Below are 13,747 nucleotides of genomic sequence, written 5' to 3'. Positions count from 1 at the left end.
TCAAGGAACTATGGCCAGGTACTAGGTAGTTTTGGTTTTAGCGTGAAATTGTGATAAGGAGCCCCGCGATAAGCTTATCCAAAAAAATTTGGTTTGTCTTCGCAAGAACTGTAAAACGACCATCTACTCACTTCATACTACAAAACCTTGTACTTACACCCTCACAACTTTGCGACCAAACCTCAACATGGCGGGCGCAAAAAAGAATTTCAAGGCGACGAAGAAATTTGAGAAGAAACACTTGAAAGGTGTCTTAGATCAGAGGAAAGCGACCGCGAAAATAAAGCAAAGAGTACAGATCAAAACGAAGAAACAGGCCAAAAAGTCGAAGGATGCCGAGTTTTTTAAGGGTGGTGAAGATGCTGAGACTTCCAACAAGGCCAATGGCACTAAAAGGACTGCCAATGTCAATGATATGAGTGTCGACGACTTCTTCGGCGGCGGTTTTGAGATCATTGAAAAATCCCAACCGAATAAGAAAGCATCCAAGAAGCTAGGAAAACGCAAGCGTGATGAGCCCAACGAAGATGAAGGCGCATCCGATGAGGGCAGCGATATCGAGATCTCCGCCGACGAGTTGCCTGTCGCAAGTGATAGCGAAGGTTCCGACGATGACGAGGCTGACGACGTTGGCATGAGCAAAGGTGCAATGGACGCACTTGCCGAGGACGATCCTGAATTTTACAAGTTTTTGAAAGAGAACGACCCCGAAGCGTTAGAATTCGACGATGCCGACCTCGCCGAAGTAGACGAACTAAGCGCTAGCGAGGAAGAAGATCAGCCCAAGAAAAAACGAAAGAAGGAAAAGAAACAAGTGAAGACCGATGATGTGGATGAGGAGGATACAACAGAAAACGAATTAACACAAGCTATGGTCGCACGTTGGACAGCGGCAATATCAGAGAAACAATCACTGAGAGCTGCGAGACAAGTGGTTCTAGCATTCCGATCTGCTGCGCACTTGAATGAGGACGATGGCGACGCGGAAAGAAAACAACCCTACAAGATTTCGAGCCCGGAGGTGTTCCACGACATCCTCGTTGTTGCGCTTAAGCAGATCCCTGATGTCCTTCAGCACCATGTTCCTATTAAGGAGTCTTCTTCTGGCAGAGTTCAAGTTCCGACAGACTCCAAAAAGTTCAAGACCCTTTCGAACCTCCTCAAATCCTACGTATCTGCCATCTTACACCTCCTGGACACGCTCTCAGACGATGCCACCCTTAAGTTGACATTATCTGCCATCACGCCCCTTATCCCTTACCTCCTAAGTTTCCGAAAATTACTCAAAGCCCTAATTAAAACTGTCGTTGGGTTCTGGTCACAGTCTACTAGCAGCGATTCCACTCGGATTACTGCTTTCCTTGTTCTCCGACGACTGGTCGTCGTTGGCGATAAAGGCATCAGGGAAGCGGTCTTGAAGGCAACTTACCAAGGCTTAATCGCAGGGTCTCGTGTAACGAATGTCAACACGGTACAAGGAATCAACCTGATGAAGAATTCAGCGGCCGAGTTATGGGGTTTAGACCAGAACATTGGTTATACGACAGCCTTTGCTTTTATCCGCCAACTTGCTATCCATCTGCGTAACAGCATCGTACACAACCAGAACGAGTCGTATAAGACCATCTACAATTGGCAGTATATCCATTCCCTAGACTTCTGGTCTTGTGTGCTATCAGAGCATTGTAGTCCGCTGAAGGAGGCCGAGACAGGTAAGGAATCACAGCTCAAGCTGCTGATCTATCCTCTTGTCCAGGTCACACTTGGAGCCATGCGCTTAATTCCAACCGCAACCTACTTCCCTCTTCGATTCCATATGATCCGCTCACTTTTACGTGTTTCGAGATCGACCGGAACTTACATCCCGCTGGCATCTGCCCTTCTTGAAGTGCTAAATTCTGCGGAACTGAGAAAATCACCTAAACCGTCAACTATCAAGCCCCTTGACTTCCACGTCGCCTACAAGGCACCTAAATCGTATTTACGAACACGAATTTATCAGGACGGAGTGGGAGAACAAGTGGTAGAGCTCTTCTCGGAATATTTTGTCCTATGGTCCACGAATATAGCGTTTCCCGAGTTTGCCCTGCCCGTCGTCATCATGCTGAAGCGGTGGCTCAAGCAGTCGAGGAGAAAGACCGGCGGCAATAACAACAACAAGGTGCGCGCGGGCCTCGTCCTGCTCGTCCAGAAGCTCGAGGCGAACGCGAAATTCATCGAAGGCAAGCGGGCCAAGGTGGATTTCGCGCCCAAGGACCGCGCGCAAGTCGACGCGTTCCTGAAGGACTTCGAGTGGGAGAAGACGCCGGTCGGCGCGTACGTCGTCGCGCAGAGGAAGGCGGGCGCCGAGAAGGCTAAGATGCTGGAGCAGGCTAGGAAAGAGGACGAGCGGAAGCGGAAGGAAGAGGAGCTGGAAGCGCTGGAAGAAAACGCCGCGGGGCTGAGCAGTGAAGACGAGGAAATGGAGGACCTGGAGGAGGTTGATGATGATGAGGATGAGGATGATGAGGACTCCGACGATGAAGAGTGATTTTATCGGAGGCTGTACTCGTGGATAGCATCGTTAATGAATCGGAACGTTACGTACGGATAATCACGCGAGATATTTGACTACTTATATAAATTTCTCCTACATCATCACCGGATGTGCAATGATCTCTAAACACAATATGAGGATCTGTTCTATTGATTGAGGTTGAAGCCAAAAAAAAAACTTTTGAAGGCCCAGCCCGAGGTATTATTGATCGGCTCCTGGCTACTGCGCCCCCGCTATTGGGTATTTCTTTGCCACTCCATTTCAGGCCCCAGAGATTCCATGGTAGGTACTGATAGTACTGTATTTTTTTCTTCTAATCCTTCTTTTTTTTTTTTTTTTTCAAATTGGTAATCCTGAGAGTCGAACCCTGGACCACCCCATTTCAGGGGAGTCTTTTATGGGGGTAAGACGAGGTGTCTGAGGCACATAACCAACTAGACCATTGCCAGCAAGGCCGTTGATTTAATGCCGCCGATGAAAAATTATGACTGTATTGCATTATTTAAGCTTCACTTCGGAGCGGGTTGCCTGGCAACCTGGCAAAATGATATTACAGGTGACTCATGGCACTGTGTGGCTGTTGATGTTTTGGATAAGTGGTATATACAGTGGCTCAAACGCACAGTGCCTCGGTAAAAATATATACATTCGAAACGCCCCTGATAAAAGGAACACCTATTAGGTTTCCTAGAAGCGCCTACAGCGTCTTCAGACCGGCCTGCAGGGCCTTGATGTAAGTCTGGCTCGCGTCGTCCTCGCCCAAACTCCATGCCACTGCGGGAAACGAAGTCGTTAGCAACTATTTTTCACCTACTTCTAGTCTTGACTCTAATCAAAAGCAAATAAGGGATAGGGTAGGATTGGACTGAGTATGACTTACTAACGCCGCCGAGCCCCCTAGCCTTGACGATCTGGTCAAACTTCTGGGCGACGAAGTCCGGCGTGTCCCAGGTCCAGAAGTAGCTCGTCGCGCTGTCCCAGTACCACTGGCCGCCCTCTTCCATGTCGGCCTTGCCGCTGGACAGCACGGGCGGCACCTCCTGGAAGGTCACGGCGCCGGACTTGCCGGTGTCGGCGCCGCTCGCGTCCTCGAGCTCGACGGTCGGGCAGCCGATCGGCTGGGTGCACTCGCCCTGCGTCGTGAAGTACTTGGCGTAGAAGGCGAAGCCGAGGTTCATCTTGGCCGCGTCCATGCCGAGCGAGATGTACTTGTCGACGGTGGCGAGCGAGCCTTTGACGGAGGTGTGGTGCTTGGTCGTGTTGTCGCGTCTGGGAGGTTTGGTTAGTCGGCTAATTTTCTATGAGATAGGGGTGATTGCGTACCTGTTCATCAGATCATATGACATGACGTTGACCACGTCGACGGCGGCGTTGATCTTGGGGACCTGCTCGGAAGTGAAAGCAATCATATCCCTCTCAAGTCCGGGGACGGCGATGGAGAGCTCCTTGTCGCCAATCGCCGACTTGATCTCTTGTAGGAGCAAGGCGTAGTTCGCGATTTCGTCGGTCTTCCCGGAATTCGGGTTCTGCTTATAGTCCTCGCCATTTCCTCCGGGGTATTCCCAATCGATGTCTATGAAGAAGCAGCTTTAGTCGGTGTATATCTAAAGAGAGAGGGTTGATCCCACGTACCAACACAGTCATACCCCAGACTATCGAGAGTCGACGCAATGTTCTTCGCGTACAGCTTCCTGGATGTATCATCCTTCTGCCCAACGGAGTATCCGGCAGTGTCGCCCCATCCGCCGATGGCCATGCAGACCTTGGTTCCGTCGGGGAACTGGCTGCGGAGGGTGGCTACGTCCGTGAAAGGAGTGTATGTACCGGGCGGATCACTCGTGAAAAGCGTTGTGCTTGCGAAGGCGGTGATCACATGTGTTACTCCGGCCATGGCATCTTTGCTGGGAGAGGCAGTGTGCCACTGGTCGTAGTACATAGCGAACCGCGGTGCCGCCGCCGCCGCCGCTGCCGTTACCGTTCGAGGGATATGCATGTTGAATTTGGATATCTGAGTTCCACGACGATATTTATTTTAGTAACGACACCAATTCCAGCTGGTGAAGAAATAGAGTACGGTTCGAAAGGTTTGCAGCACATGGTGGTTCTTTCCCGTTCCCTCGTCGATATTTATGTTAAGACCTTCCACACGTTGGAATGAAGTGTAACGTTAAGAGAACTTTAATATCCCCTGTGCCTCCCAAGAATATCGCACAGTTACATTCTAGATTGGGCAGTCGAGCTAATCTTCCTAGAGCCTCATGTCATTCCTTCCAATAATGTCTTGCATATGCGATCTTCGGATGACGCTCTCCAACCGCCACGCTAGACTCAAGCCACTTGACGATGGCCCAACTCCGCACACGGTTTTGCATATATGAGACACGCCCAAGATTCCGACTTAGTGGGGTTAAGATTAACAATAATGGCAGATGCATATAGATTATTCTCGTTGTTCGATTCGCTACATTATCCCGTCCACCAGTTACATGTGCACGGAGTAGACGATAACTTGTGATTAAAAGGAGTCCGGGGGTAGTATCGCCAAGAGCGCCAACTTCCCGGGCTTCCTTTTCGGGACATTCGGTATTAACGTTACCCCAGGTTCTTAATGGACAGGAGGTCAGTAAAGCCGACCACTAAATAAAATTGCAAGGCGTCTCCTAAGAATCTGAAACAAAAAGAGCCGAAGTCGAGTGAAAGGGAGCCGCCATGTTGGATAGGATGGGATAAGACGGTATTAGATGGGATGATAACTACCAACCCAGTCACATTGCATCATACAGCTTGGTAACGATCGCCGGTAGCTTTTCAATTGATGGTGTCACCATCACCTAATCGTGCCACCTTGCAGAATTGTCTATAAGGCTGCGATCAGCTCTAGGTATCATCGGTTCCAACCTACACGATCCCATGGACAACGCCCACAAGCCACTTACCAACGTGTCTCACTATTTTTGGGTTTTAATTGAGCTGACTTCTTGATAACTTGAATAGCCCTTAGATAATCGACCACCTCTCTCAATTAAACGTAACTGTGCTGTCGACGCCAGTCGTCATAGGCGAGGGTTATAACAAGGGCTGGATTTCTTTCTAGACAATACTCCCTTCTCAAGATCACAAGCCTCTACCCATCGAGCTAGATGTGAGACAGCATGAGGTTATCTAGTTGGTAGTTGACAAAATAGGTTACTAAGAAATGTCGTCTTATCATTGATGCTATACTTAGAACTGTAATTTCACTACCTGCTAAGTAAAATGCAATCTTGGGATCGCTTATGCATGGCGAGGGATCCACCCAACCAACATGACGGGACTTTTTCTTCAACAACCCATGAACTGACACGTCTGTGAAATATATAGATTAGGTATTTAAGAATCAAGCGAATCTACAGAAAGGACTCTACAGTTTGGCTGGTGGTTTTCTGGTTCAAAGTGTAAGACGCCGCTACATACAAGCACATCTTACAGATCAGTCAATAAGGACTCAAGGCGTATGATAGTTACTCCGTAATATCATGCCCTTTACTATAAAGCTTCCAAGATTGTTAGACGTTTTGCCCTCGTCTCAGATCTTTCAGCCTCATTGATTCTTGGTAAGGCACTAGAAAATTATCGTGGTTTATACGGCTTCTAGAAGTTTTTCGTATAAATACACGACCATTACATGCATGAATGGTGTTCGTTCTCGCGTTCGGATTGTTTAGGTTGTTTCGCGATCGCTTTCGCTCTTCTCCGCAGCCAACCAGCAGTGCATATTACAGCCCTAAGAGCCCTCAGGGCTCAGCTACCCCGCCCTGCGGCGCAGCTGCTGTTTGATGCTCCCTCCAAGGCTCTTTCTTGACTATTAATACTGCCACTTTTCTTGGCGACGGTCGTTGGCGATTTGGAGGTTTTGATTATTTATTCCATAAGCTTAAGCTACCTACTAGATAGGGACATATCGTCTTCTTTCATCAGCAAACATCTCACAAAAATCTTACCCTAGGATCCAACAATCTAACTAACCAACATAACCAATTCATACCAAATGGGGCTATCCAAGGAAGAAGAGGCCAAAGGCGAGGCCCTACCCGCCTACTCGGAATTCGCCAGCCCCGGGACCTCTATCCCGAGCCAACCAGAAGCCTCCACTTCCACTCCCGCTTCCGCTTCCGCTTCCGCATCTACATCCGCACCCGCACCCGTCCACGGCCCAACCCTCGCCTCCCCCTTCAACTTCCCCTCCGACTCCGACCTCCCCGCCTACACCACCACATCCTCAACCCCCACCATCCTCAAACCCCTCGCCATCCCGCAAATCCTCCCCGACCCCAAAGCCCCCTTCCTAGAAGCCTACACCCCGCTCCTCCTGCGCCACGGCGTAACCCGCGAAACCTGGTCCGCCTTCCTACACACCTTATCCGGGTTCCTCGCCTCCACGGTCTCCGACCAAGCCGTCAGCCACGCGGCGCGCGTCGCGCGACACGTAGGCCAGGTGCCCAAAAGATTCGGCAAGGAGACCCTCGCGCACGCGAAGAACACGGGCCGCGCGATCGCGGACACGGCGCGCAAGGGCAATTACGTCGGCGCCGCCGCGCAGACCGTGCTCGTGGGCGGCGTGTGGCTGCCCGTTGCGACGGCCGTCCGCGCTATCGGCGCTGCGGTGCAGCTGCCGTTTGCGGCTGTGGGCGCGGCGGCGGAGAACCCGCGGACGCCGCGCGAGAGGGCGGATGCGTATGTGCGCGCTGCGAATAGGGAGTGGTTGAGCCGGCGCGGGCTTGAGGCGAGGCTGTTGGAGACGCCGGAGCTGGCGATGGAGCTCGGGTTAGGAGGAGGGGTGGAGGAGTTGCTGGGGTTGGTGAGGGAGGCTAAGGATAATAGTGCGAAGGCGAGGTTGGAGGCGCTGGGCGCGCGGGTGGCGGAGCTGGAGGTCAGAGAGCCGGCGGACTTGGAGTTGGGTGCTGGGACGTTCTGGTTGGTTGTTACACAGATGTCGGGGGATGGGGAGAGCGATCGGGATAGTGAGAGGGGGAAAGGGAAGGGGAAGGGGAAGGGAAGTGAGTGGTAAGGGTATGCATAGGTAGCCTGGAAGATTTACGGGTGGAATTTTGGGGAAAAAGGCAATAGAGGTACCGGTGGATCTATGGCACACGTTTGGAATTTACAGGAAGGGTATTCAGGTTGAGATGGCGCTTTGGAGCAAGGATGATCAATTTATACACGGAGCACTTATTAGGATACCTGTGGCTTTGCGTATTTGCCACTTGTTGAGATGGGATATGGCTAGGTAGTTGCAGGGTTATAATACCCTTTTTCTACCATCAATTTCCCGAGCTGTATAAACGGCCAATTCGGAAGTGGAAAGTAGCTCTTTTAGTTCTGTGTAAAGGGTATTTTCTTCCTTGTTGTTGAAAGAACCCAGGAGTTAATAGCCAGAGTTGCCTGCTTCTTCGTAGTGAGTCTCTTGTATCTACCCCTGACTAGAGATGACTAATAGCTAGCACTTCCCCTACCACTCGTATGTATGATATCAACTTTATTCTCAATATCATTCCGAATCATGCAGATGGAATAAATTTTCGAGACTTAAGTTCATCGCTCCCTAGAATATCACCTCAAGCTCAATTCGAACTCAGAAATGGTAGAAACAGTATAAATTTAGCAACTCTATCCACACCCTAATACTCCTAGTGTATCATAAGCGTCAAGGGTAATATATAAACAAGCAAGTAATCCCCCGATGAAACCACATCTTTGAGCCTTGCGGAGAGGTTGTGGTCAGTCATCTACTGATCGGACCACCTGCCGGCATATGGATCTGCCCTTGCCGGAGGGTTCACGAAATAGTCCTGGTAGAACTTGTGAACTATTTCGTCTGATTCTACCTCGGGCACTATCATAGGATCGTAGTGATCACCGCCAACAGACAACAATGCGGCATTCTCTTGGTTGAAGTTTTTCCTGGTGTCCGTTTCTGCGATTCCTAACATACAAGCGGTCCAGATTTCATGAAAATCCGGCCGGTCATTTGTGTCATCTGCCATGCACTGCATCCACGAGGATTAGCTACAAGTTCTCTAGCCGTGTGTGTGTCGCGGGGTGGAGAGTTGGACAACAGAACTCTTAATGTTACTTACACGAGCAATCAAGGAACGTAGCGTGAAGTCATATCTTTCCATGTATATGGTTGGGTCCGGAGCCATAGCTGGATTGGGAGGGGGAGGTTGAATTAGAAACCAGCCATAGGTCTCTACCACTATATCACCGCGTGGGCTCTGTACCACGCGTGGCTGGGGGAACCAATCCTCATTTGGAACCGGGTGGCTTAACGTCAGGAGGTTAAACATGGTCTAAAAATGCATGACACGATGTATTAGTGACTTTTCTCCTCCTACGTAACTGGCAACTTTGCCAATGCATCGTAGACTCGTAAACGGAACATCTATACATACTAGGCCTATAGCCCATACATTCAACTCCCATCCAATATGGTAGTGCGGATCCGTAGCTCTCATTGGGTTTCTTTGTTCCTTGATTGTATGTATTAGTATAAAAATGCTAGGCTTTGGAACGGTAACGTAGCTCACCGGCGCATACCATGTTGGTTTCCCGCGTTCGATGCGTGACGTTTTTCTGCACCGCAAGTTAGATATCGGCACATGGCTGCAAAGGGTCAGCAGTCAAGAAACATGGGTTACATACATATGATCATTCCAGCGGTTTCTCCACCGCAGCGTTAGCCCAAAATCGGCTACCTGTAAAGCGAACATCAGTAATTAATCGAAGTAAACTACCAGCAGGGAACGAGCCTTCAACTTCGGTATGTGGCGGTGTTCTGATATATCTAAATCGCCAACAAGCACTACCCGCCGTTAATAATTTCATTCCTCGGTTAAGGGAAGACAAGGTATCAAACCATTTTGAGGATCAAGATCAAAGTGTATAATAGTTGAGGGCTCCGGCCGGGTGCGGTCTGGGTCCTCTGGAGGGATCATCTCTCGAACCGATGTACCGTCGACTGACGGCAGCCCTGCGTTTCCCTCGTTCGGGTAGGCCATTCCAACAACCCCTTTCAGCACTAGTAAATCTATCTCAGCAGCCAATCGCCCCATACTTGAAGTGTAGCCGTCTTCAACTTACAACACCAAAAGAATTTCCACATGACCCGGTTCGGAACGTATCCAAGTTTGCAATTCATAAAGAACGGGAAATCCATTCTACCTTCGTCCTGAACCTGAACGTACGCCTCTCTTGATTCGTTGATCCAACTTATTAGTTCGAATAGATTACACTTCTGAAGAGCCTCCATAACTAGTACAGGCTGTGCGACAGCGTTATTGTTGGTAAGTCTTTGTGCTTCTGGCGTGTTTTTCTCGACGTCGACGAGTTGGACGAAGTGATCCAAATTGCGGAAGACCAACTGCTCATAGTCAGCAACGCAAAACCTACTGAGTGAATATCTTCCAGAGACTCACGCCCATATAATGCATTTCCCATCTTGTTGTGTCAGCATGCTTTCGACTGCCACCGCGTGTCGGAAGTTTGACAGCGACGCTACGGCCGGTAGCCCTGCCATCATCGTCCAGTAGTGACCACTACGACTTCTGTGGTTAGTCATATCGGGTTTCTCTCTAGATTTCGCCTGCTTTCAGACTTGTCTCGTACAAAGGGGATGATGGGATTGGAAACACTTGATAGAGTTACATACAAGTTGGACCATGCCAAAGCCACCAAACCCGAGTACTCTTTCGTACTTGAGTTTCCCAAGTTTAGTAAACTCTTCGCGGAACCTTTTACCTGCTGCCTTAGCCCGTTTAAACCCCTCAGTCTCTCCCTCAAATTTCCTGTCTTTCACCAATGGGTACACTAATCACGAAAAATGGTAAGTATATGACCTCTAGTATGTATATAAAGAGAACAAATAATCCTTACGCTCAGCCAGTTCGCCATATCCGTCATCTGACATGTCGTCGAATAAAAAATTAAGAATGTCCATTGAGCGAATGGCACACAACAACTGATTTGATAATTCTTACTGGGTTATATAGCGATTTTGAGGCGACTGAACATCTAGTGGTACACACTTCCTTTGATATGATTACTCAATTTCGATATCCCGTTAAACAAAGGTGTAGATTCCGCATTCGTAAGGCATTTCTTACATGTAGTGGCAAACATTGAATTAGTACGTACCTAGGAAATAGTCTTAGCAAGAATTTCCGGAACTGCTGAACAGTTTTAACGTTGACGGAAATTTGATACCTACCTTTAACTTAATTCGCATCTAGCATAGGTAGAAATGAATTGAGATGCATAGGCAGTAAGAAATTAAGGCGATCTCTGGCTCTTCTAACCTATGGCATACCATCGGATGTAAAGTACATACCTAGGTACCCAGGTAGGCCTGGCTAAGGAAAGACAAGAGATGAAACAAGAAAACATTGGAAGACAATCAAACAACACAACACAACCTGTGTTGCTCCTTTGTTGCATGATTCTCGAAAGAAAACGTGGGGTGAAACCTCACGATACGTACGAGACAAGGTTAGATCGGGTATGGTCATAGGTAGAGATAATGAAGAATTAGCCGCAGGTGGACCCCCATGGTATCCACGAGTTATATTCAGGCTAAATGCATGGGATGAGGAGCTGCATTATAGACACACTAAGGCTAGCAAGTTCGGGTCTCGGCCAAATCATTCTCCCCAAGCAAATCAGGACTCGTTCAGTCGCGCCATTCGCGTTGCTAGTTGGGGGTTTCTCCCATGTAGTAGCGTGAGAACTGCAATCCTCGTCGGCCCCGTCACTAGCGAGCGTACGATCCCCCCCATTTCCCCTCTGGAAGATATTGGATCACCGGTGGTCGCTGACTCTGGACCCTGAGGACCTGCGTTTAAACGAGCAAATGGGAGACGGACTACGGGGCCCATCGTCTTTGCTCGGATACCAAGGTTTGTCTCGTCGTGAGCAGCTATTATCCACGCCAATCAGTTTAAGTCAGATGAGTGCACGATAGTACTGTAGTGTTATGGGGTTTGTTCGGCGAGATGCTGCTAGCCCATATTTTGCCCCTTCGATCTCCAGCGAAACGTTCTTTAACAAGCGGTTATGTCCACATTGGGGAATGCGGTTGCGCATAGTAGGGCTATGTTGTGTAATGTAAAGTAGACGAATAGACAACAAGGTAGCTTATTTACTTTCGTGTCGGTAGAGAGCAACAGGTATAAAGGATACTTCCTCCCACCAACCGCATTTCCGTGAAGAATCATGCGATCTTTCATCCTCCCATCTTCTCGCTATTCTCGTCTACTATCCCGTTGCTTCGTTACGCCAGTGAGGTGTTCCGGGATATCAAACCATCAACCTATTATTAGCAACCGTCGTTACATCAATACTAGCACAATGGGCCCGACCATCAAGCTGAGCAGCGGCCACGAGATGCCCCAGGTGGGTTTCGGTCTGTGGAAGGTCGATAACGCCACTGCTGCGGATACGGTCTACAATGCCATCAAGACCGGTTACAGATTGTTCGATGGCGCCTGCGGTGAGTCAGATTTGTGACTTGTTACCCAGCTTTCTCCTGCATCTTGAAGGTTGTCGACGATGGAGATAATTACCTAGAACAAGCAATGAAGAAGCCCCTCATCCTCGGGTATCATTACCCCGCCAGTCAATGTCGTCAATGACACCTCTGGCTCCTTGGCATGCATCTCAGCCAGATCGGAAACCAATGCCAATCTAGCCGGAAGTGGACTTGGGTTATATAGCAGGCTACACAACATATAACCCGGCTACATGATTATCGTGACTCGCTAATACGTGATTTCCCGATACTAGATTACGGTAACGAGAAAGAGTGCGGCGAGGGCGTAGCGCGCGCGATTAAGGACGGTCTCGTGAAGCGGGAGGACCTCTTCATTACATCCAAACTATGGCCCGTTTTCGAAGATGGCGATAAGGTCGAGCCCGCCATCAGACGCTCCCTCGCCGATTGGGGCCTCGAGTATTTCGACTTATACTTGATCCACTTCCCCGGCGCACTCAAATACGTCGACCCAGCCGTGCGATATCCCCCGGGATGGCACTACGACGGCAAGTCCCAGATCGTTAGATCTAACACGCCATTGCATGTGACCTGGGCGTCCATGGAATCGCTGGTAGGAAAGGGTCTCACGAAGTCGATCGGCGTCTCCAACTTCCAGGCGCAGCTTCTTTACGACTTATTGCGCTACGCCAAGATTCCCCCGGCCTCCCTACAGATCGAGCACCACCCATACTTAGTACAGCAGGAGCTTATAAGACTCGCTAAGGAAGAGGGTATCGCTGTTACGGCTTATTCCTCTTTCGGGCCAGCCTCCTTCTTGGAATTTGGCTTCAAACACGCTAAAGCTCTGGTACCCCTAATGAAGGATGACCTGATCACGAGCCTGGCGGCCAAGTATGGCAAGCAGCCGTCGCAGATCCTATTGCGCTGGGCGACCCAGCGTGGACTCGCTGTGATACCTAAGACGGTCCGTCCTGAGATCATGGCGCAAAACCTGGACTGCACTGGATTCGATCTCGAGCAGGCCGACATCGACAGCATCACTGACAAGGATGCGGGCATTCGGTTTAACCAGCCTTCGAACGTAAGTCGCACCTCGAACCATTTTCCCCTTCGTCGCGTAGCTTGGATGCTTCGCCCTCGGGTCTCAAATTTACTATTTCTATTAGTGTAAGAACTAAGTTAAATGCTAACCATTATATCTTTATCTAGTACTTTGCCACGGAGAAGATGTGGATCTTTGGCTAAATAAGCCTCCATGACCGGATCTCGGGTCAAGGCACTCGACGCGATCAGTTCCAAGAAACACAAGCGACATGCCGATAGAGGAGGACTTTGATCGTCGATGCAGACTGGATTGGTTTCTATATCAACGACTTCAAGGTGTTACTGTAGAGTCTTATCATCGTAAGAAGCATCTCGCTAGAAAGGTGTCTAGAATAGGCTGTCCTGACCTGTATCTGATATCAAAATTGACGGGATAGATGTTACCATGAAACTCGGACATTCCCATTGCATGAGTTTATGGATATCTGACATAAATTAGACGTTTCCCGGTGACTGCCTCTCTTTGTTTGCTGTAATTGAAACGTCCCAACCCTCTTTTGCGAGACTGGAAGCCATATCTACGTACGAACTTCCTTTCCAAGAAAACCTAGCCAAAAAAACAGGGATTCGAGCTTGTCTTT

At 49.3% G+C, this 13,747-nt stretch overlaps 5 protein-coding genes across 5 annotated transcripts; 3 read left to right on the top strand and 2 right to left on the bottom strand.

The window, feature by feature from the left end:
• Positions 1-126: 126 nt before the first annotated feature.
• F4807DRAFT_427610 (Noc2p family protein) lies at positions 127-2,726 on the top strand. Its single transcript, XM_047998174.1, has one exon. The coding sequence runs from the start codon at positions 188-190 to the stop codon at positions 2,528-2,530; it is 2,343 nt and encodes a 780-aa protein (XP_047853726.1). The 5' UTR covers positions 127-187; the 3' UTR covers positions 2,531-2,726.
• A 554-nt stretch (positions 2,727-3,280) lies between these two features.
• On the bottom strand, positions 3,281-4,663 carry F4807DRAFT_100723 (glycoside hydrolase family 18 protein). The gene is made up of 3 exons (XM_047992624.1): positions 4,169-4,663; positions 3,860-4,109; positions 3,281-3,805 (listed from the first exon to the last, which is right to left on the bottom strand). Exons 1-3 carry the CDS (start codon positions 4,527-4,529, stop codon positions 3,343-3,345), a joined length of 1,074 nt encoding a protein of 357 aa, XP_047853725.1. The 5' UTR covers positions 4,530-4,663; the 3' UTR covers positions 3,281-3,342.
• Positions 4,664-6,401: 1,738 nt separating this feature from the next.
• Positions 6,402-8,210, top strand: F4807DRAFT_100073 (uncharacterized protein). Its single transcript, XM_047992622.1, has one exon. The coding sequence runs from the start codon at positions 6,564-6,566 to the stop codon at positions 7,581-7,583; it is 1,020 nt and encodes a 339-aa protein (XP_047853724.1). The 5' UTR covers positions 6,402-6,563; the 3' UTR covers positions 7,584-8,210.
• F4807DRAFT_467820 (kinase-like domain-containing protein) lies at positions 7,659-10,481 on the bottom strand (the record flags this gene model as incomplete). Its single annotated transcript, XM_048002537.1, has 11 exons — positions 7,659-8,562; positions 8,653-8,865; positions 8,968-9,045; positions 9,103-9,148; positions 9,218-9,270; positions 9,310-9,377; positions 9,432-9,593; positions 9,656-9,935; positions 9,991-10,110; positions 10,224-10,381; positions 10,448-10,481. The coding sequence occupies 11 exons, from the start codon at positions 10,479-10,481 to the stop codon at positions 8,302-8,304; spliced, it is 1,473 nt and encodes a 490-aa protein (XP_047853723.1). The 3' UTR covers positions 7,659-8,301.
• A 1,436-nt stretch (positions 10,482-11,917) lies between these two features.
• F4807DRAFT_451915 (Aldo/keto reductase) lies at positions 11,918-13,307 on the top strand (the record flags this gene model as incomplete). Its single annotated transcript, XM_048000274.1, has 3 exons — positions 11,918-12,059; positions 12,353-13,143; positions 13,272-13,307. 3 exons carry the CDS (start codon positions 11,918-11,920, stop codon positions 13,305-13,307), a joined length of 969 nt encoding a protein of 322 aa, XP_047853722.1.
• Positions 13,308-13,747: the final 440 nt, after the last annotated feature.

The sequence above is a fragment of the Annulohypoxylon truncatum genome (genome assembly GCF_022578515.1).
Source record: "Annulohypoxylon truncatum strain CBS 140777 unplaced genomic scaffold F4807scaffold_18, whole genome shotgun sequence".
NCBI lineage: Eukaryota > Fungi > Ascomycota > Sordariomycetes > Xylariales > Hypoxylaceae > Annulohypoxylon > Annulohypoxylon truncatum.
Note: the sequence above shows the minus strand (reverse complement) of the source record. Positions and strands in the feature narration are given on the sequence as shown.